Raw genomic sequence first — 22,976 nt, forward strand, 5'->3', positions numbered from 1 at the left:
CTTGAGTTTTATTTTTTTTTTTTTTTTGGGGGGGGGGGGGGGGCTCCCAGTGGCCGCTGGGTCTTAATGACCTTCAGGTTTGTTGTTATTTATTTTCTCAGTTTGCAGTAGTGTGCAAATGTGTTATAATGTGACTTTGAGGTTACGCATTTGTTTATCACCCTGTCATACGCACATTTTAAAGATATGGTGTCAAGCAAGAAACTAATACTTATTTCTCACAAACTATAATTTGTAATAATAAAAACATTGTAAATAAGATCAAATCTGTGTTCCTTGATTCTTGGTTTAATTCAGGTATCAAATACATCTCTGTCATTTTGGATTTTGATGGTAACTTCCTTGCATATAACTGCCTAATATAAAAGACCAAAAGCCATATTATATCGAATGGAATATTAAATTATTAAGAAAGCTATTCAACCAGTTTGCTTAGTCACGTAAAAAAAAGAAATATGCTATAATGCTAACTAAAAAATAATAAAGGAAACTTAACCTAAAATATATGGAGTAACACTGCAATCTGTTACATGCAGTAATCATTTTGTATGATTTTTTTTTCAAACACAACAACACGGACAAATAATATGGCAAAGTGGCAGAACGTCGTGGCTGTGCCAGAGGAGTTACATTGCATGAGAGCGGGGACATCCCCTTTTAAATTCCCAGTCTAAATAAAATCATTCGGATTTATTGATCTTTTTTTTTTTTTTTTATATCACAGACTAAGCATCATATCCACAAATGTAAACAAAGGATTAAAACTAAATATTGCATTTTTTACTAAAGAAGTGGACTATTACATGGTAGCTTTTGTCGTGTATGTTTACGTTTTTACATCTCAGGTCATATCAAAACGTGGTTTCCTCACAAATTGCTATTAAAGAACTTGGTCACTATAGTTCACCAATTATGCTATAAACTACAGCAATGCATTACTCCAATAGTAATTCACAGTTCTGGCTTAATTTTAATTGATTAAATCATGAATGTTTACTCTGTAAAAGTACACCTTGTTTCAAAAAAAAAAAAAAAAAAAACAGAATTTAAGAAATAATGATTTTTAACTAGTTTTATTATATAGCACACATGGATAAGCAAAGACAACACAAAATAGATATTCTAAATCTACTAGCTATAGGCAACTCTTGATAGGTTAAGAATTATATATTTACCCTTGTGGAGCTTGAAGAAAGGTTTTAAGAGCAGGAATGTTTCAAAGTTTTGCAAGTCCAGTTGTAAAAAGAGTCAGTTAATGTGCAAAACTTGATTTAAGAGTCCTGGAGTTTCATTTTAAATTGTTAGATTTCCAAGAGCAATGTGTGAAGTTTCTTTTAAAATCCAACTTAGAAAGTCAACTGTAGTTAATCCTCTTTAAAGATATTGTCTTTTGGTTGCAGTTCAATTCAAAGTTTAGTTCCAAGGCAGATCAAAGGTCTTAAATTGAAGGTTTTCTCCAACAAGGCATCTTCTGTAGCTTCTAGATATATAGATGATTCCTCATATAGGTCCAAAATAGATCTTGAATGGATGGAAAAATCAAGACACCGAAATCATTCGATTTCCAGTGTTTTAAAATTGGCATGAGATGGGTGTTCTGAGACTCCAGCCAATCATTTGGGATTGACCCAAAATGTAACTTCATTGGCAGTTGTCCTTAGAAAAAGGTGTGTCCTTGATGTTCAAAGAACTGTGTCCATGCCTTGGATAAGGCTGTCCAAATATATTTTTAAAAGGTAACTTAAGAAAAGTCTCTTATTAATAACTCTACTGTGCTCCTTCCTGTCTCTATAAAACCTTCATATTCATGTTGCCAACAAAAAGATGAATAACTCCATACCTTATTATATATGGCTACTCAGAGCCTGAGTAACACAAATTATATTTGGTTATAAAGTACTATTTGTTCATTTTAAATTGTAACTTATTCTTTACAGATTTAACCATGTATGTGCCAAATGACATTGTAAGGCACAAAACAAATATTTTCAATCCTTAATATCATACCGACAGTTATCAAAATACAGTTTGACATACAACAATCATCACAATGTGTATAGTGGTTGGCACTGTTAGTTTAAGAAATGTATGAACAAAATGTTTGTGTCAACCTTGTATTTAGAAAGTTTTAGGAAAACTATTTATACTCATCTAAACATTGTAAAGGTTTGCTGACTGGCACCAATTCAAAGACATTATCTAATCCACTTAGAGTTACTCATAAATTTTGTTAGGCATTTTAACACCTGGGCTAGAGACAGCCATTTTATCAGAGTCTGACCATTTAGAAAAACAGACACACTTTCTTGAGCCACCTGGCCTGGCATCCTTACCTAATCAACAGAATCGTGTTAATTTCTTCCTGGCCCTGGCTAGATCTGCAGACTGCTTCCTTAGTTTCTTTTGAAGCTAACATTTTAAATTGGGTAAGGGGAGATGAGAGAAAGAATGCAGGATTAACTCAGCACATACAATAAAAATATAGAATTATATTAGAATACATAAATTTCCCTCACACTATATGCCTGTACCAACACGAACACCTGTAAAACTATTGAATTCTATGTATAACTGCTATTTTGAATACCCTGGTAATGTTTATCAATTTTTTTTTTTGATACCTGATAAATAGAAAATAATAAAGTAGTGTGCAAATGTATTAGAACACCTCAAGATCTGTCATTTATATCCGTTATATACCGTACCTATCTGCATAAAAACCTCAGGGTATAGGAATTTCAATTTTCAGTGAGAAACCTGTGATACAGAAAACGTGTGAAAAATGGTAGACCACTTTGTGCTTAATTAGGCATCTCAAACTTCTAAAAAGTCTCACGCATTTTACCATTTGTGGTTGTGTGTTCATTTTCTCTCTTGCCCATTTTGACAATATTCCAAGGTTTTCGGTGACAGTGGTTTGATTTCATAACCACAGCAAAACTACGGAACAATAGAGTAATATTTGCACACTACTGTGGTATCGTTCTTTCACACCTGGAATAAATGGCTTGTACGTCACAGGTTATCAATTTTAAAACACATAATAGAAATACTATATATATATATATATATATATATATATATATATATATATATATATATATATATATATATATATATATATAGGCATACTTTTGTTTTTTGTATTGAAGTTTTTTTGTAATTCAACAAAGCTGCAACTTTATTTCCTGTGTGAGAGTTAGCAGCCTCACACAAAGTTCTAAGCAGTACATACAAAATTATGTGGGGTTCTACAACCTCTAACCCAGGAAGTAAATTTCAAATCAAATGTTTAGTGTTGTAGCAGCAGTGTGCTTCAGTGGAGTAAAAGTTAAAATGCAGCCATATTACCTGACATTTGTCTCAAAGCAACAATGAAATAATAAGGCTTCACATATCTCTTCTGTAGTTAATATGCGTCATCACCCATTTAGCCTCAGAACAGCTGCACAAACCAACTGGCAAAATCAGCTTATCTAAATGACACATTTTGACAGTAAAGTATTCAACAAGAAAATGCTTCAGCAATGATTTTACAGCGCATGTACCTCTGCAAACCGGAAACCATATAACTGATAGCTAATGACAAAGTAGGGTTATAGTTTCACCAGGACAACTTGGCAAAATGACAGCCTTACTATATTTTATTTCTCATATTAAACATTACATTTCTTCTAACAATAGGATGAATTACTTGCACTACAAGCTTAAAGACAAAATTATGGGAAACCTGTTGTATTTTTTATAGCACACAACAGCTATCAGAAACATGAATACTTGCATTGCATTCCTGCAGGTCTACTGCAGCTCCAGGGAATTCATCCATTTACCACTTGTTTTTAAGGGTAAGCCCAGGAAACGCACTGACAGTTGATGCAATCAGGGAGATTCACCTAGTACTTTAAAATGTTCAGGGGAAGAAAAAAAAACAGCTTATCACTCTTAATTTAGTTGCTGAAAATGTAGACAAACTGGTCCAATGTGTTACAGACCTGTCTTTGATCTACTGGACACAAAGACCTGAAGTACACGTCTTACCATTTTAAATTTGAGAAAACCATGCAAAAAAGACAACAAATGTGAAATTTTATTTAATAATGTACTTAAAGTTTAATCCAAGTTAGTCAACATACAAAAAAAAAAATTATATATATATATATATATATATATATATATATATATATATATATATATATATATATATATATATAAAATAGACATAAAACACACACACACAAAAAGTAATTGGCAAAATAAAACAAATGACAGCCAAACTGTGCTACAGCAGATTCACACCCGAGTTCAGAATTGCTCCCCCAACATGTCATCCTTTGAGAAACCTATGCTGTTCAAAATCAAGTTAGATATACATTTTATACAATATTATAATTTATAAAGACCCGTTTTAAGTTATGTCATTTTTCAACATACATTACACATAGCTTTGCTTCATAGCAGCTCTTCGTCTGACCATTACCAGCAGTACTATGTTGACTTCAGGAATTGAAATTGCTTCCTCCCAGCATACCCACAGAAAACAATTTCACTAGTTGAACACATGTATAGCTAAGCCATAGCCCAAAATGTTTACTTGCAACCCAATTCAGGAAGGACCAAAAAACAAAAAAAAGAAAAACAAACATGGATATACTGCATGGCAGAACAAGAAGATACTAACCACCCAGAAAAGTGCATGTTAAAACAAACAAAAATAAAGAGTCTGTAAGGACTGATGCTGTATTATTATGCAGTTTAGAAAAAAAGAAAATCTATTAAAAGCAATTCCCATTCTCTCTCTTCACTGAAGGTATGTGAAATTCCATCACCTACACGCTTGTCATGAACAGCCACTCCAATGCCAGTTGTTTTGTTTTTGTAAACTACCTTGCTGATGCGGCTACAGCAAGGTGTTGAAGAAGTTCCACTGATGGAGTCAAACAATAAAATGACAACAATCCTGGAAGTCTAGAAGAGAGGGTTAGTTTCCATACATGCCGTTTAAGGTCATTAACCGAACCCTTCAGTGATTCTACCTCAACCAGTTCTCTTTTAAATCTTGTTCTTTATTTGACAGTTGTAAACAGAGTCATAGTGAGTACATATAAACACACCAGGTTTCGAGGTGACTTTTTTGAAAATGGGGTAGATAGGAGATTAGGCATAAGGTAGTGAAGCACAGATATCTTTAGGTCCTCCAAATACTCCCTCGCTACTGGCATTAACAAGAGTTCTCCTTTTTCATGTGACATCACAGCCAGGCATCTGGTTGTTATCTTTTCTGTATTGTAGCTCTCACTGGTATGATGGCATTCAGATCTTTTCGTACTTGCAACTGTTGCCAGGACTATATATAAAAAAAATAATTAAAATATATTTAGCAGGTTAGCACATTCCAAATACACAGTTCATTCAGTAACCTTCCACACATACATGTATTACTCAATTACTACACCTATGCAAACAGATCACACAGTTCAATAACCTTCCACACACACATGTACTACTCAATTACTATACATATGAAAACATTTTGCAATAACAGGGCCTTTGGTTGGGTAGGACACGTTTTTGTCTTGGAAAATAAAACTTGTTGCATTGTTTTTAGAGATCAGTAACAATAACGGAAAATAAGTATTTTATAAAACTACTGACTTGAAAGCCGAGGGGAGAGGCTTTCACTGTTTAATTCCCCAAAGCTAGTAGTACACAATTTACTTCAGCATATTAACTAACTGCATGAATTTTCCCTGATTATCTGATTGTTCCAAATTAATAAGTGTCCCAATTCAAATGACCTGTTCTAAATATTTCAAACATGTTTAAATAAGACACTTTTGACCTTTTTTTCCTTCTATGATACTGAATCATACCTCCATAAACACTGTTTTGATGCCATCAAACTTCATTTTTTCATGTACCGCTCTTGCTGTGTTTGTTCCGTCAAAGGGTTCTGAAACACAAGGTAACAATTTACACTGGCAATCTCTCCACATTACTTTGTTGTGTCCCAGATGTGGCAAAGATACCATGTTTTTTTTCTAATTGCAGAAGCAGTCTAGTAATCTAGTAATTTTATAGAACTGTAGATGTATTACACACCTGCCTGCATGATCCTGAATTTGGCATACTGAAGCCTCAACAGTCATAACATTAAAGTACATCTTTTGTTGTCTACTACACTAAGCAGTTTGCTAAGATTTACCAAAATTACAGGGTATTTAATTTTTTTTTCTAAAATAATGGATATACTTTCTAGAAATAGTCAATCTTTTCAGTACTAGGACAGCAATCTGACTCATTTCAATTACAATGAATAAGAGGTTACACCAGGATCATCGAGTTCTGTACTACCGCTACATAACATTTTAGTATATCCAGTATGCTTCAGAAAAGTTATGCTACTTAATAAGTGGGTGACCTCTACCTTCAACACAGATAAACTTGTTCTTCCATTCACTGTTTCCAGGTTTGGGAAGCGCTTTGGCTTCACGAACAGAAATCATACATTTGTCCCAACTGGTGGAGAAAACAAGAGAGCACTTTAAAAGCATGCTCATTGCTTTAAAGTAGATTAGGCCATTTATCAAGAAAGATGCATTTGAAATGATGAACCTTTGTCACCAGTCTCCCAGTTATATGCTTCCCACACAACACACACTAAGCATGTTGCTGCAACGGCTAATTGTGACGGGAGGCTGGCAAGTAAAATAGTATTTCAAATACAGCTATGAGAGTCAGATCATATTTTTAGGGAGTGCAGAATTCCTCCTCTGCTAACTCTGATGCAATCATGAATCAGTCAAAACCTGTGCTTTTAAATGTTATGCATATTATTATACATTGAAAATTGGTCATTCAAGGATGTTGGGGCTGGACGACGAAGTGAGTAAACATTCAAAGATTAGAAACTTGCATCCAAAAACATCTCAAACGCAATCCAGTTTCTATGCTCATTTAATTACATTTGTGTTTTTTATAGCGTAACAAATTCTTAAAGAAAAAAAATATATATACATACTATATATTGCAAACCCAGTCAGTAAAGTGGACAACAGAAAAGTACTAGGAGCTTCAAGTTGCACATTCAAAAATGGATCTTACCACATGCGGTTTGAATACACAATTAGGGCCTCTGCACATAAACAAGCTATTTATCGAGCCTGTGCAAGTTCTGCCAAAGGACAAGCGTCAACATTTCACCTGCTGCCATCAGTCCCAGCTGCTATGTGTAACTAGAGTCTGGAATGGTAAATGAGACTCCCTGCTTGCATGTTACACCTGCAAAAGCAGCTTTCATTTCCAGATACAACTAAGCCTCCCCTCTGGGTATAGCAGCCCAACTAAAGTTCATCTCCAACACAAACAAGGATTAAAATTATGGATAAACTTCCTAGAAATAATTTCATAGTTTCAGTATAAAATTTATTTTTCTTTTACTGTTCTGGTCATTCATTTAATACATTCCACTAAAATAAAACTGACAAAATAATATCATTAACATAAAATAACAGTTTTCATAAAGCAAACAATTTACTGCCGCTGGAAAATGTGTTATGGAGTTAGGCTACATAATGTTCAGTACATATTAAAAGTAAATGACTCCGAATCCATAAGGGGTATTACTAAGTTAAGGTTGAAAGTAGTACAGGTAGATTGTCTTTTATGGTTTTACGGTTGTATTGATTTCTAATTCCAACAGCCTTATAAACCCCATACGTTTCACTTGTGTTTACCTTTTTACGGATCTTTTCTAAGTATCAGTGTTAATGAGAAAGAAAAAAAGTAACCTAACAAAGTAATCAATAAATCATATTAAGAAGTGGGATTTTGCCAGAATAAATTTAAAATATATATATATTTATTATTATTATATTTTTTTAAAAATGTGTTGTGAAGAAAATCTTAAATGCTTTTTAAAAATTCAGGAGAAATTTGTCCAGAGCCTGGAAATGATGACAGGGTTGACTGCAGAAAGTAGGTATGTGCTCAAGCTGGTGTGCTTCCTCCTCTATTCCAATCCCGATGGACAGTCACTGAATTCACATTTACATTCATCTTCCTTGTAAGCAGCAAGCCAACATATTCAAGCTGTGTCAGGAAAAGGGTATTCACAAATAAAGCACTATGTAGCATGCTGGTTTCCACTGATGGAAATATTTTCCCATATGGTAATTCTGACCATTTTACTTACTTGAAAACTGTGGCATAGTATTTAAGGAAGCCCAGAAGCAAATCTCCGACCGTTGACTGATTCTTGGAGTGGTACTGAGGAACGTTACGTGGTCCTTCGTGTACAAGGTGAAGCTGCATAGCAGAGTTGAAACATTCCTAAAAAATATATATATATATATATATATATATATATATATATATATATATATATATATATATATATATATATATATATATATATATATATATGTATGTGTGTATATATATATATATATATATATATATACACACACACACACACACACACACACACACACACACACACACACACACCCACCACATTACAATGCTTTAAAATGAACCCATCTCTGCAGAGCTTGTTCCTGACCGTCGCAACAAAACCTATGATGCATGGTTACAATAACCACTACCTAAAACGTATGTGTTCATGCATTAGAGGAAAACTGGTGTGCACTTTGTGTGGATGAGCTGTCCATCAACAAGCCGATGAAGAGTTCGGAGGGAAAATGAGTGCTGTACAAATACACTGACAATGTGAAATGTGCAAACTGAATCATGATGACCTGGGATGAAACCTGCTATTTGAAACCTGAGATTACATGCTTGCTTTTAAAAATGCACTGTATTAGTGCAATGGGTCATTGTTGTCAACACAGACAATATTTTCTAAATAATGTGCAATCTTCAACACTATAAAGTTAATAGGACCTCGGTGTAAAATTAGTTTAGAAAAATGGCATCCATATAGATGGGATGCATGGGATTTATTAACATTTGGATCAAGGAGAATACACTTCCAAGGCACAGCTAAGACCATTGGGGGAAGCTGCACAATATAGAGAAGCATCTAATAGGCCTAAAAGACAGATGCATAATAATAATGAAAATGCTAATTGGGTCACCAAGAGAAGTTGAACCACAATTGAGAAATTTCACCAGAACTATTTCAGTATCTTTAAAATTTGCATTAAAATTAACAAACAATACCAATATACAACTACCAACAGCAAACACAGAGTTCCAAACAGTGCCATGTAATTCAATGCATGCTAAAACGTGGTTTCTGTAGATTCTTGTTATCTGTACAAAAAGCTTCCATGATAAATGAGCAGCCAGTCTACCACAACATTTAGATATCTAAAGATTAAAGATGCTCCCCACTCCGATTCCCATTCTATGGAAAGTTTGGGCATGCTTTAAAAGATAAAACTACCAAGCAAAGCAAACTGAATGTTTCTGATAGCGCCCCACAATGCAGTGCGTGCTAACCCCACACCACAGCAGCCAATCAAGTTCCACTAGGTCACCATTTAAGTTCAGTATTGTATTTAACTGATGTCAATGTTCAGTATTTACTTGTATGTTAATGTTGGTGTATAGTCATTAGTACATGGGATATAAATGGGTCTGTGTAACACTAGGGATTTAAAATGTATACTTGTATTTAGGCACAAGGATTGCACATCACTCCACGTGCAGATTAAAAGTTATATAGTGTGTGGACACAGGAGTGCACTAATTTAATTAACGTGCAGTTGTACCGAGATTCCAACTGAATGACTGATTAGCAATCGAGTCTCGGTACACCTACATAAAAGCATGCATGTTTCACTCACTCAGGGTTGTGTGTTCAGTGAGTGGAGAACGGGTGTGGAGACTGAGAAAACAAAAAGACAAGTAAAACTAAATAATTAATTAATTTAACTCACCGTGTTTGTCTGTCCGTCCACTGTTTGTTAGTGTCTGTTTCGTTTAGAGTTAATTTGTTTGGTTTGTCTGTTAATTTTGGCCTCAAGTGCTGTGTGCTGTTTTTGTTCAACCTTTTATTCTCTGTTTGTTCATTTATTAAATGCTGAGCGCAAGCAAGCGCTCAGCTTCACCAAACTCCACGTCTCTGTCTATTCTGTTTCTGGTCTGACATCACCCTCTACAGCCGTCTCCTTGACACCCTCATATAAACACACTGTATTTTAACATCCAAAAGTAATCCTTTGAATTATGGGTTTTCACCAATATAGTTGTAAGTTTATTACATTTTTACAGGCTTATACTGTATATCTGCACATTGACAACACTGGAATACACTTACTGGATATTCCTTCTGGAGACAGGGAACAACAGGTTCAGGCAAAGCTAGTGGGGGATAAAAAGGAAATTAACAGCAAATACAATACCTTGAGATCTACTCATTGATTATATATATATATATATATATATATATATATATATATATATATATATATATATATACACACACACACACACACACACACACATATACATACATACACACACACACACACACAGTGCCTTGCAAAAATATTCAGACCCCTGACCAATTCTCTCATACTACTGCATTACAAATGATACATTGAAATTTCGTTCTGTTCGATGTTTTATTTTAAAACCCTTAAACTCAAAAGCAATTATTGTAAGGTGACATTGGTTTTATGTTGGGAAATATTTTTAAGAAAAATAAAAAACTGAAATATCTTGCTTGCATAAGTATTCAACCCCTACACATTAATATTTGGTAGAGCCACCTTTTGCTGCAATAACAGCTTTAAGTCTTTTGGGGTAAGTATGTACAAGCTTTGCACACAGTGTCGGAGTGATTTTGGCCCATTCTTCTTGGCAGATTTGCTCCAGGTTGTTCAGGTTGGTTGGATGACGCTTGTGGACCGCAATTTTCAAATAGTGCCACAGATTCTCAATGGGATTGAGATCAGGACTTTGACTGGGCCACTGTAGGACATTCACCTTTTTGTTCTTGAGCCACTCCAATGTTGCTTTGGCCTTGAGCTTGGGATCATTGTCCTGCTGAAAGGTGAATTTCCTCCCAAGCTTCAGTTTTTTAGCAGACTGAAGCAGATTTTCTTGCAGTATTTTCCTGTATTTTGCTCCATCCATTCTTCCTTCAATTGTAACAAGATGCCCAGTCCCTGCTGATGAGAAGCATCCCCACAGCATGATGCTGCCACCACCATACTTCACTGTAGGGATGGTGTGTCTTGAGGCATGGGCAGTGTTAGGTTTGCGCCACATATAACACTCATTCATGTACCGCTCTCCAGCCCTTCGGCGAACAAACTGCCTTCTGCTACAGCCAAATATTTCAAATTTTGACTCATCAGTCCAGAGCATCTGCTGCCATTTTTCTGCATCCCAGTTCCTGTGTTTTCTTGCATAGTTGAGTCGCTTGGCCTTGTTTCCACGTCGGAGGTATGGCTTTTTGGCCGCAAGTCTTCCATGAAGGCCACTTCTGACCAGACTTCTCCGGACTGTAGATGGGTGTACCAGGGTCCCACTGTTTTCTGCCAATTCTGAGCTGATGGCACTGCTGGACATCTTCTGATTGCGAAGGGAAGTAAGCATGATGTGTTTTTCATCTGCTGCAGTGTATTTGAAGAATAATAATAAAGATTATTGGCCTTTAAGTTTCCTTGGCCGACCACTGCGTCTGCGGTCCTCAATGCTGCTCGTTTCTTTGTGCTTCTTCAAAAGAGCTTGGACAGCACACCTGGAAACCCCTGTCTGCCTTGAAATTTCTGCCAGGGAGAGACCTTGCTGATGCAGTATAACTACCTTGTGTCTTGTTGCTGTGCCCAGTCTTGCCATGGTGTATGACTTTTGACAATAAACTGTCTTCAGCAACCTCACCTTGTTAGCTGAGTTTGGCTGTTCCTCACCCAGTTTTATTCCTCCTACACAGCTGTTTCTGTTTCAGTTAACGATTGTGTTTCAACCTACATATTGAATTGATGATCATTAGCACCTGTTTGGTATAATTGTTTGATCATACACCTGATTATATGCCTACAAAATCCCTGACTTTGTGCAAGTGTACCTAGAACAATTGATGCTGTTTTGAAGGCAAAGGGTGGTCACACCAAATATGGATTTGATGTAGATTTTTCTTCTGTTCACTTACTTTGCATTTAATTGAGAAATATAATCTATTAACATGTCTATTTTTGAAAGCATTCTTACTTTACAGCATTTTTTCACACCTGCCTAAAACTTTTGCACAGTACTGTGTGTGTGTATATATATATATATATATATATATATATATATATATATATATATATATATATATATATATATATATATATATAAAAAAAAAATACTGCACATTTTCAATCTGCAAGTAACCAATGTATAACAAAAACATGAGTTTCATTCCTGCTAATAACACAGGTGGTTATTAAAAGGTCCTTCCGTACTCACTCTGCAGATAGTGCAAAACCATCAGTACCAAGGAGTAGCTACTCAGAGTTCCGCGGCTGGCATCGTTAATTCCATGGTGTCGAGCCCACTTCTTTACCACAAGTATAAGGGGGCGAACTCTGTTCTCGACTGCCAACAAACAAATCAAAAGATCAAAACAAAAAAAACAGAAATGTTAAATAACCCCTCATGGATTCAACCGAGGGATTTATTCTCAGCTTATTTTCCTATTTCAATACTGCGGAAGCCCAAATCCCAAAAAACAGCTTTATTATACACCTGAAAAGTGGAGAATGCCAAACAAGTGAACGTCCAGATAAAATGTAACAATACACACTGAAGTCATGCTCTGATACTGTGCTCATCAATTTGCATGTATAGTTCCTGAATGGCTACTTTGTATGATGTGTAATAATACAATTATTAATGAGAGACTGTTTTGTTTAAAAGGCAAAACTTAAATGATTAAATGAAGTATCCATACATACTTTAAATCACATTGTTTCTTCATTCAAATACAATTTGGTGGACTTGTTAAAATGTTAATATACAGCATGAGGGCGTCTCAGGTGGTTATTGTTATAAGCGATGTTATCTCATGCAGTTTGGCTTTTGTCTCTCATTTGCTCATCTATCTCTATGCATCATATAAAGACGTATCACTATTCACTGGTACATGATAAATAGTTTCGCACCCAACAACAGTAAATGGTCCCATACTGAAAAAAGTTGGCGAGCAGAGCTAGGTGAAAACAATCAAGTAATAGAAGTATGTACAAACATGTAATAAAAGTATCACTTACTGAATGCATAGGTCCTGAGAAGGAATGTATTTCTTATTCCAACAACATTGTTTACATTCAAGTCAAACTCCACTCCACTGTGGAAAGAAAAACCTGTTAATTATGTGGTTATAAATTAACTTGTTAATTATGTGGTTATAAATTACATCAAGTGGATGAAGTATTTATCAGGAGAAATTAAGACTGCATTTGTCTTAACATCATTATAATCATAAAACAATGAAATTACTTAGGCTATTGATTAATAAGAAGTACCAATTTCTCAATTTTTAAGTCAGAAAAAAAGTTTAATTTGGAAATTCTGGTTTGCTTTACGAGTCTCTGTTCCAGTTTTAAAACACAATCGCTTTTTATTACCAGAATAATTTTCTGTTTAACCTTAAGTGAAAGCAAAGGGATTCTTACAAATCAATAAGAGAAAGCTTAAGCACATCTTTAGCAGTGATCAATCTGTAAATGAATCTACACTCAGGCACTGTTTTGTAACCTAAAGGTGATTTCCACATTGTTTCGTTGCACAATACACTTGCCATATGTCGTTACTGATTAGTTACTTAGTCATGTTTTGGAATTTTGCAGATTCGGGCCGTTATAATTTTTTATGCTAAACCAATGTCAATTTATTACCCAAGTTCCATGCACGACAGGTGTGTACTTTCTAACTGTGCTTCCATATTTGTCAATACTGGAAGGAGTCTTGACACAATCTGCACTTTATTCAAATGCAGCGCAAATAATAATGTAAATAAGAAAGGGTGTTTGCCCAACATGTAAATCACCCCAATGTGCACTTGGAAATGATCATGCGCTTCAATCCATTACAGGTTGATTTTGCAGGTGTTTTTAGCAATGGTTTGTTATAAAAACTCTGAAACTCCATCACCACTCGTAAAAAAAGAACAAAAACAACTATTTACAAAGCTCTGATGCCCTGGTTTGTAAAAATAAGTTACTCTCAAAGCATTCATGCAGGAAAACTTCAATATATATTTTTTCCACCTTCATTGGTTGATTGCACGAGCACAGCAGCAGTCAATATACAAAAAGTAGTCTGATAGCTATGGCATGCAAGTGGGGATTTCTGATTCCTGCCATTATATTTCTTTGAAAACATGTAAATAATACAAAATGCAGTAAAAGTGTTCATGCTAACGCAACACTTACCTGACTTTATCCCTGAATTTTAATATGGGCACTTTTGCTCGAATAAGCTGAGGTCTCTCAATGTAAGCTATGGAAACAAATATGTTACTGTACCAGGTTTCAAAAGACAGACAGTAAAGGGAGAACCACAGCTGGGCTCCACACAGTGCAGTTACACTAGTATCTTATCTGGTTAAGCACCAGCTCCCTCTAGAGGCCGCAATAGAACATTGTAAGATTAACTGATGACTCAAAGGGCAGAATGTGAATCATGCAATTAGCAAGATTCATCAATGATACACCCATGAGTGGATTCTGCTGAACTTTATGTTATTCATACAGAATTTCAAAAACAAAACAATCTTACAAAAGTAAAAGTTAAAAGCAAAGTCAGTTGGGGAAATATTTCGGCTAGTACCGTCATCAGCGTAATGACGTAACTTTTAATTTAGTAGCACAGTAATTTATATCTACAGTATAAGACCACACTGGTTAATTTCCACAGAAGCACTCATTTATACAAAATAACTAAATTCTAATTTCCCCAATTTGATTTTGATGGTTATTTTAGGTTGAACACTGTTCAAAAAGAAAATACTTACACAGTCTGTAGAACAACTGCTGTACTAGACTCAGTATATATATTGCATTTGTTCTCTGATCCACCTGTAAATGAGACAGCTGAGGAGTCAAAAACAGCAACAAAAAAATAAATAGGTCAGCAAATTCCTAGGAAGATTTCTGCAACTTCTTTAAATAAATTAGCCAATACCTTTGCTTATCTTTGACAGTTTTGTGTGCATTCAAGTTAAGGCTTAATAGTGAAAGCTCTAATACTGCTTCAAAGTCAAAAAGAGAGACCTCACGCTCACTAATACTATGGGGTGGTCTCAGAAAGGCAGGCTTGAGGGATGTCTACAGGGCAATGTTAATGCTCCATGGATACAAATCAACACAAAACAAAAAGCACAGCAAACTTCTTCTGAATGAGCTGTGGCAGTGTTTCAAACAGTACCCCCCAGGCTTCCTGCAAAGCGAAACAGCAGCAACTGTATCAATCAAACACATACCAGCCCTTCTTGAACAACTAGACACAGATCTGCATCGCTGCTTCGACTGCCAAAACCATTCAAAGACGACCCAGTTAAAAATACCCGGCTCTCTGAAAAGCAAAGGAATACAGACATTGGCATCTCTCTGTAATGCACTTCTCCAAGTCTATGAAAGGGTTTAAAAAACACAAGTAAGTGTTTCAGACGTACGTGGGAATAGCCTCTGGATTTCTCTCTGAAGCTCTGCTCTACAAAGCTCCTTCTTTTCCAGATCATCAGACTGCTGCTGGCATGTCTGAAACAACTGCAGTATTTGTTGACTTAACTGTAAAAAATGAAAGCAAATGCAAGTAAATGATTAGGATTTATTTTTAAATAGAGTTTAGCCATTAGTACAAACTCAATTATAAAGGGTTTATACAGTAAATATTTTTTTTCCTCAAAAGTATAGTTGTTACTTAAAACAGGGATTTTACTACAAAATTTCTATGCCGAAAAATGCAATATTTAAATAAATGGTGCTCCACCACACTTGTCTAATATTGTTGTCACTTTTCTTGCAACTCAGCACCAGCCCAGGAAGGCACATTCCTATGGCTTTTAAGACTTGAACTAAATCTTTCACAAATAACCCTAAAATTGTATTTTTTTTACAAATATCTATGAATAATTTTAAATAGCACACTGTAGATACATTTCCTGATAACTTTCCTTTCAGTCACATGATCTGACTGCAGCTAGATCACTGGAAAGAGAGTTTCAACTACAACCCATTAAGCGAATAGGCACAAGGAAGTAACAGGATCTTTTCATCTGCAGCATACAGTAATCCATCGCGTATCTGCCCATTACACATCCGCCATTATCAAGCTCTTCAGCGACGTTAGTTTATTATTGAACAGAGAAGATTAGTTCAGATATTGTAGATCCCACCAAAGTTTTCATACACTGTGTTGTATGTGTGCTGTGCACTGCCACTGCTGGTAATGTCATGTGAGGTGTGTTGATATGTAAATAAATCCTGTTCATCTGCGGGGCGCATCAGCTTCAACCTCTGTCTCGATCTCCTGCCTGTCACTCAGCAGCGAATGCACGTACACACACAGCTACTGTCACAAGCATTAATACAACATCCGACCAAAAATACAATATCCCTGGTTTTAAAATCCATTTAAAAATCATTACATTTTTGCACCTATGTGGATGCAGTAAATGAAAGCAACCTTTGAAAGTACCTTGTCTTTAGCAGCTGGGAGTGGGCTGTCAATGAGCTCTGGATAAGGGGAGCCTCTTAGAGGCGGCACGCAGCCAGAGGGCTTTGGAGTTTGTGGTGAAGAAGCTGCACTGAAGGCTGGGGCACAGCTCCTGCCTTCACTTTGCAGATGCACAACCGAATGGGTGGCTGCTGCTGGAGAAGATGCTGCCGTGGCAACCGGTGTCTGAGGGAGGGGCGACTGGAACCGCTGCCGCTTGACATCAAAGGGGCAGTGCTCATCGCTCCGCCTCCTGGAACACAAACACATGGGACACTTCTTTCTTGTGCAGACTTTTAAAGCACTTTCACTATATAACCACACTCATAACAGCAGAAGAATGATGTGGAACATACAGATAATACTGTAAAAGACTACTTGCATATAATATCAACCTGGATTTGTGTGGGTGTTTCCATGTATCATATCCAATATTTTACATGCTGCACCAGAAGGGTGAGTAATCTAGAAAAAGTCTTACCTCAAAAGCCTTTCAAAACGCAGAATAAGCCTGAGCAGTTTAGATGACATGGACTGTAAAATGTCTGATCTGGGCAGAAAAGAACCTCCATTCATTCAATAGTAATCTGTAGCTCAATAAAAATTATGCATCATGCTGCTAAAGCAGTATCAAAGATACACTTTAATTGTAGTTTATCTGACAATTAAAGCAAGTTCTCCTCTTTCATTTTGGAGTCACTTTAGTGCTTTATATGGAACTGAGAGTACACTTATTTTTTTGGTTCTCCAACAGTACAATGTTGCTCATTAATATTGCATGGACTTTTTTATAGCTAGAGTACACCTTACCAGATACTGGTATTTCATAAATGTTGATATGGGAGTGTCATTAGAATGACTAAAATCAATTATCAGTACTAATTATCAACATTTTTATAAACGTCTGCGCGGCAAAACATCTCGCCAGCTAATGTTCAAAGTGTGTCCAGTAGGAAAAGATGTTAAAAAAATTATATATATATATATATATATATATATATATATATATATAGTATATTACAGTATCCACCACTTCACCATACAGGTTTATTTCGGGCAGCTGTTTATATCGGGCAAACAGCATTTGCCATTCCCATTGATTTCAATAACAAAGGCACTGATTATACCGTGTTAAGCACGCCGTACAATTCAGGGAAACTCAGCTGTTTGGATCTCATTATGTTTTCACTTCGTTATCTTGCCATTCACATAGATTTAAATAAAAAGGCAGCACTTTACTGTAGTCAAAACTTGACAGATCGATCAGTAAGCTGTTTGCACCTCGTTACTGAGCAATTATCCCTGTACTGTACCTTGGCTATTTAATCCCTGTACGCAGTGTTGGGCTTACAGTTTGCAAAAACAGCAATGACTGCAACAGAAAACATGACTGGAAACAGAAAAGAGATGAGCATTAGAAAATGTCTCTGTTAGATGCTGTGCGCTTGCTAAAGCATTCTTTGCCAGTCAGCAAACAATGCAACGTTGCTTCAAAAAGCTGGGTTTTCTGTAGTTGAAGGGGAGTGTGCTGGCAAAAGTACAAACAAAACTGAAACTCTGATAACACCAGAGGGCAGAGGAAAAATTCCCAGCTCTGCCTGAAACAGACAACAATGACATCAAATGCGTATCACAGAGTTCTTCGCTGGAAACAATTTGCAGTAATGTAGCCTACCTGTACTGTACAATACTGCATTTGCATTACTTTTTTTTCACTTACTTTTTATTACATTCATATGTTTTAATACATATTTTTTATTAGACTAATGAGTGTCTTAATAAAGATTTTGAACCGCATACACGCTTGTTTGTTTTGATCACTGTACTGGTGATTGGGGGACATTTTGACCGTTAGGTTATTGTGTGGGAATTTATACCGTCCATCGCTTACTGTGGGCAAATCACATTAACATAAACATGCCAGTACTAAGCGGTGATGACTATACCATCAAAATATGTTTAAAAAAATAATAATTCTGAACACTGTCCCAGATTATTGCCACAAGACTTTCAATGGACAACTGAATTGTTTTACATTCATCTCTAAAATACCTACAGCGTTCCAGGAAAAATAACTTGCTACACTTACTGACTGTAGTGTTGAATAGATAAAATACTGACACTAACTTAAATACAGACTTGGGTATTTGAAATTCTCTGTAATAACCCAGCCATATTTACGTGACAATAGGTTGCTGAAACCCAGAATGTAAGCAATATTTGTGGACACCACTCTAAACACAGGTGAAGAGGTCTAGGTAGGCAAATGCACTTACTTCCTGCCTTGAGATGCTGTGAGCACAGCAGCGGCCTGTGGAGAAGTGCGGCTGACATGGTTCCAATCATGTGATGGGGAAACCGATGGGAAACGAGAAAGAACATTCAGGGGGGCACCGTGAAAGCTGAAAAAACAAAACACCATTTCACTTCTCTTGAATACATTACGCTTTATAAGAAAGTTTGTAAGAATATGCAACTAAAAACTATTGAATCTACAGCTCTGTATTTTAATCCTGTTGTGCCTTTGACACTTACAGTCAAGTAGCCAATGTTCACAATATCTACTCCATGATCAAATGTTGCAGATGTGTTAATCCTAGTCTCTGCTGCCACAGCTAAACTTCTTACATGAAGTGTCAGATGATTTAAAGTATCACTCACACGTCTGTACTGTAATTATATGCTGGACCTCATTTACCAGGATCCAATCCAGATAAGATCATCTTCATAACCCTTTCTGCCTAATGATTTCATTTTATTTGTTTTAATTGTCCTTGGATCATTTAAATAGTTTGAATTCAACTGAAAAGTTTAGAGCAGAACATGTTATAGGTTTTTTTCAACACTGCTGACTGGTCAAGGAAATTTAACTCCATTGCACCAATAACATAAAAAGGTAACACGCTGAAAACAGCAAAACACACCAATATAATATACAAATTAATTATTGAATTGCTATCATAGGGGATAGTCTCTGTAAAATGAGTCATCTTCATATACCAGATTTGACACTGTCAGCCTGTGCTAAATAACTTGCATCCCCAGCAAGTTTCATCACAATTAATGGTTTTCCATATTTAATGTAAAGATGTGACATACAGGTGGTTTGATACACACCTACACCACAGGATAAAACCACTATATGAATTAGTAGGTCCACTTGCTGTATGTAGATCTATTTGAGGGCTCAAATGCCTTAATATACAAAGACAAGACTTTCCTGTTTCTAATGTATTACTAATGTTTCACGTACATCCTGAAATAAAAAAAAAAAAGGCTTTTTTCTACTGTGCCTTCAGTGACATGAAAACCTGGCTGGTATAATCTTTTTTTTTGTTTTGTTTTGTTTCTTGAGTTTCTGTTTATTTAACATTTAGAAGTTTAACTATTTCTTACAAAAGCTATTTAAAAAAACTTTGTATTAAGAATGGCTATCTTAATATCGCTTGTTCGACATTCTCAATACCATTAAATACCCCAGGTGCAAAAGCCAAGTCAATTTTGACCAAACCTACTATGCAAAAAAAAAAAAAAAAAAATGTTGTCCTAACCATCTACATCTTTTAATAAAACCATTTTCTGCAATACCTACTTAGCATTCCTGGAGTTATATTCTGACTCGATTAGCTGCTGTTGAGAGAACAACGCAGGTGCTAGATTAAGAGGGATCTGATACAGAAACTCATTGGATGTGCCTCTTTTATAGGGCGGGCTTCCCAGAATGGAAGAATTGGGGAACATAATCTTCTTCACTGAATCCCAGCATTTATTCTTCTGCCTGTAAAAAAAAAAAAAAAAAAAAAAAAACTTCTTATCTGGTATCAACCAGTTTCTTTAATCGGCAACTGCATTTGGGCATCATCATTCATTTCTTTTGAGACCACTCGATCAAACCAACACATTATACAATTGTGTAAGTACTGTAGGTGGCATATCCCGATTATTCATTAGCCACTCACGCCTGCGCTAGAAATCCGGTTCAGGTACCAAATTGAATAGGCTGTGGTCTCCACACCACGGCCAGTCTTTGCATGAGAACACGAGAAAGAGGGGGGGCTATTAACAGTGGGACTAAGTAAAACGCCTGTAAGACCGATTCAGAGGTTGGGGTTAGCACTGTATAGCTTCAAGGGTGATTCAAATCACCATGTAAACATTTTATATGCTACAAAAACGATAGGCACTCATTTGTAAGTTTTTTTTTTTTTTTTTTTCAGTTATGAATAGCAAAACAGGCGACTAGGTTACATTTGTACTCGGTGAATACATTTTCCTGAAAACGTAAAAAAAAAAAAAAAAAAAAAATCACTGTTTTTTTAATTTTTTTTTTTTTAACTGATTGTCTCATTTTTAATATTACGGGTTGTGTCTGTAACTGTAGCTTCGTAACTTCCAACAACCCGTTTGTTGTCGTCGTTCAGTTCTCTCGTTTTAATTTTAAAAGGGGAAAAGTAAAACATCGACAAAACTAAACCCGACTTTTCGCAGCATTTGCTCGGTTGGGTATTACAGTTTGCTGCAGGTATAACAAACTTTCACACACTATTTCATTTTCACTCTTTATCAATACCAAAAACGCACGGCTCAAAAAATGAAGACGTACCCACATCTGTCGTTCCCGCCCAGATAAATAGTTTTCTTTGTTTGCTCAGCCTTCAGTATGTAACATCTGTATTTTTCATTCAACTTCTTTATTTTATTTTATTTTTTAACATAAATGTTTCGCACAAACTGCTTTTTCTTTCATTTACAAACACCAACCAGACACTTCCTGTCTACGTCACGGGTGAAAAGTATTGCTTCCGGCGCGTCTTGTTTTGGTGAAGATAGATCACGTGATTAATCTTTCCATCTGTTATTATCTTGCTGAACACGTTGAGTTTTGTACTTATAAAAATGTGAATACAATAACAAAACTGGTACGATTGAACCATTGTACTGTTTCCGACCGGGACAAATAATAAAGGCTGACAACTGTGACAATCCCAGTTTTGTCGGGACGTCTGTCCCGATAATTTAAGCCAAATTTAAGTCAAATTTAAGCCACTAGCCTTAGTTTCTTATATAACTTTTTAACACCCTGTCTATGTATTATACAAAAGGAGTAATCTGAGATGTAACAATAACTGGAGTTAATAATCTATATATGTTATAGCATAATATGAATTTATTATTACAGTTATGCAGTAACTCAGCCACCTGACTTTGTTTTTGTTGTTTTTTTTAAATAACATGTTGTATAAAAAATGCATGGCTCAGTTGATAACAACGTGTACCACGACATGAGAAGCATTTTAACATCATGCAACATTTTAATATCATGGATAAAAATTACCATTAATTTCAAACAAACAGCATTCGCTTCACAGACATTGCTGGGGAAGGGGGGAAGGGGGGAAGGGGGAGGGGGGTCACATCATGAGCAAGAGAATGTTCTCTAATACTCTGGAACACACCAATCCCTTCACAGACATTGCCAGGGGGGGGGTCACATCATGAGCTAGAAGGGGGTGGTTATTATTTCATATCACTATTGTGAGTTTATAATAAAGGCAAAATAAAGGAGAGGATTTAAAGCTAACACAACTTGATAATTATTTAAAATAGGGAACTATTCTTAGAAATAACACATTCTGTTGGATCGCATGCATTTTTTCTTGCTTCTTTTTTTTACAGCATTTGTCTAGTTTATTCATATTTCACACTCCCATGAGTGACCTAATGCAACACAGGCACCTGAAGCTACCAAAATATGCTACAAAGTGTAGAGATCAGACAAAATCTGCACACTTTTTAAAGCCTAGTCTTTAATTTTGGATCCAGCCAGCTCTCCAACCAGCCCGATGACTTCTGAAAATGATATGTACTTTTTGTTTTAAAAAGAACTAATTCAGTGTCTAATTATGGTGGCATCTTTTGAATCCTTTATCTTGCTTTTTTGTTCTGAGGAGCAGTTCAGCAAGGTTTGTCCATCATCAGTAGTTACTGTTAGTGAGAATGTCTTAACACAAGGACTGTCATCCAAAAGGTACCATGAATTAATGGTGCTGTAAATCAAACAGATACAGAGATTCACAATCCTTCCCAAAACCTCTGCCTGGTCTCCTGTGAATATCACATGTCGTAACATACAGTTAAACCTGTCTAACCTGGCATTGTTTGGGACTAAAAAAGTGTGCTGGATTATACAGTGTTATGGTTTAGAGAGGTACTGCAAAAGGTTATCAGTACATGACAAACTATTTTAACACTTTCAAAAACTCATTACAAGACATTCAGTAGAAGTACAGTCCTGGAATATT

At 35.8% G+C, this 22,976-nt stretch overlaps 1 protein-coding gene across 7 annotated transcripts; it reads right to left on the reverse strand.

The window, feature by feature from the left end:
• Positions 1 to 5,045: 5,045 nt before the first annotated feature.
• LOC121305064 (poly(A) RNA polymerase GLD2-like) lies at positions 5,046 to 21,448 on the reverse strand. 7 transcript variants are annotated; one of them, XM_041236602.1, is made up of 15 exons: positions 21,282 to 21,448; positions 20,267 to 20,452; positions 18,951 to 19,076; positions 16,657 to 16,927; positions 15,632 to 15,746; positions 15,440 to 15,531; positions 14,972 to 15,035; positions 14,391 to 14,457; positions 13,227 to 13,303; positions 12,424 to 12,552; positions 10,283 to 10,326; positions 8,192 to 8,328; positions 6,425 to 6,516; positions 5,871 to 5,950; positions 5,046 to 5,344 (listed from the first exon to the last, which is right to left on the reverse strand). In XM_041236602.1, coding segments are annotated over exons 1-15 (1,557 nt in total). In that variant the 5' UTR covers positions 21,284 to 21,448; the 3' UTR covers positions 5,046 to 5,269. The 7 variants fall into 7 exon arrangements, with proteins under 7 accessions (XP_041092536.1, XP_041092544.1, XP_041092528.1 ...); XM_041236610.1 differs by having other exon boundaries at positions 8,192 to 8,304; positions 14,972 to 15,050; XM_041236594.1 differs by having other exon boundaries at positions 14,972 to 15,050.
• Between the last annotated feature and the right edge of the window lie 1,528 nt (positions 21,449 to 22,976).

The sequence above is a fragment of the Polyodon spathula genome, chromosome 2 (assembly GCF_017654505.1).
Source record: "Polyodon spathula isolate WHYD16114869_AA chromosome 2, ASM1765450v1, whole genome shotgun sequence".
Lineage (NCBI taxonomy): Eukaryota > Metazoa > Chordata > Actinopteri > Acipenseriformes > Polyodontidae > Polyodon > Polyodon spathula.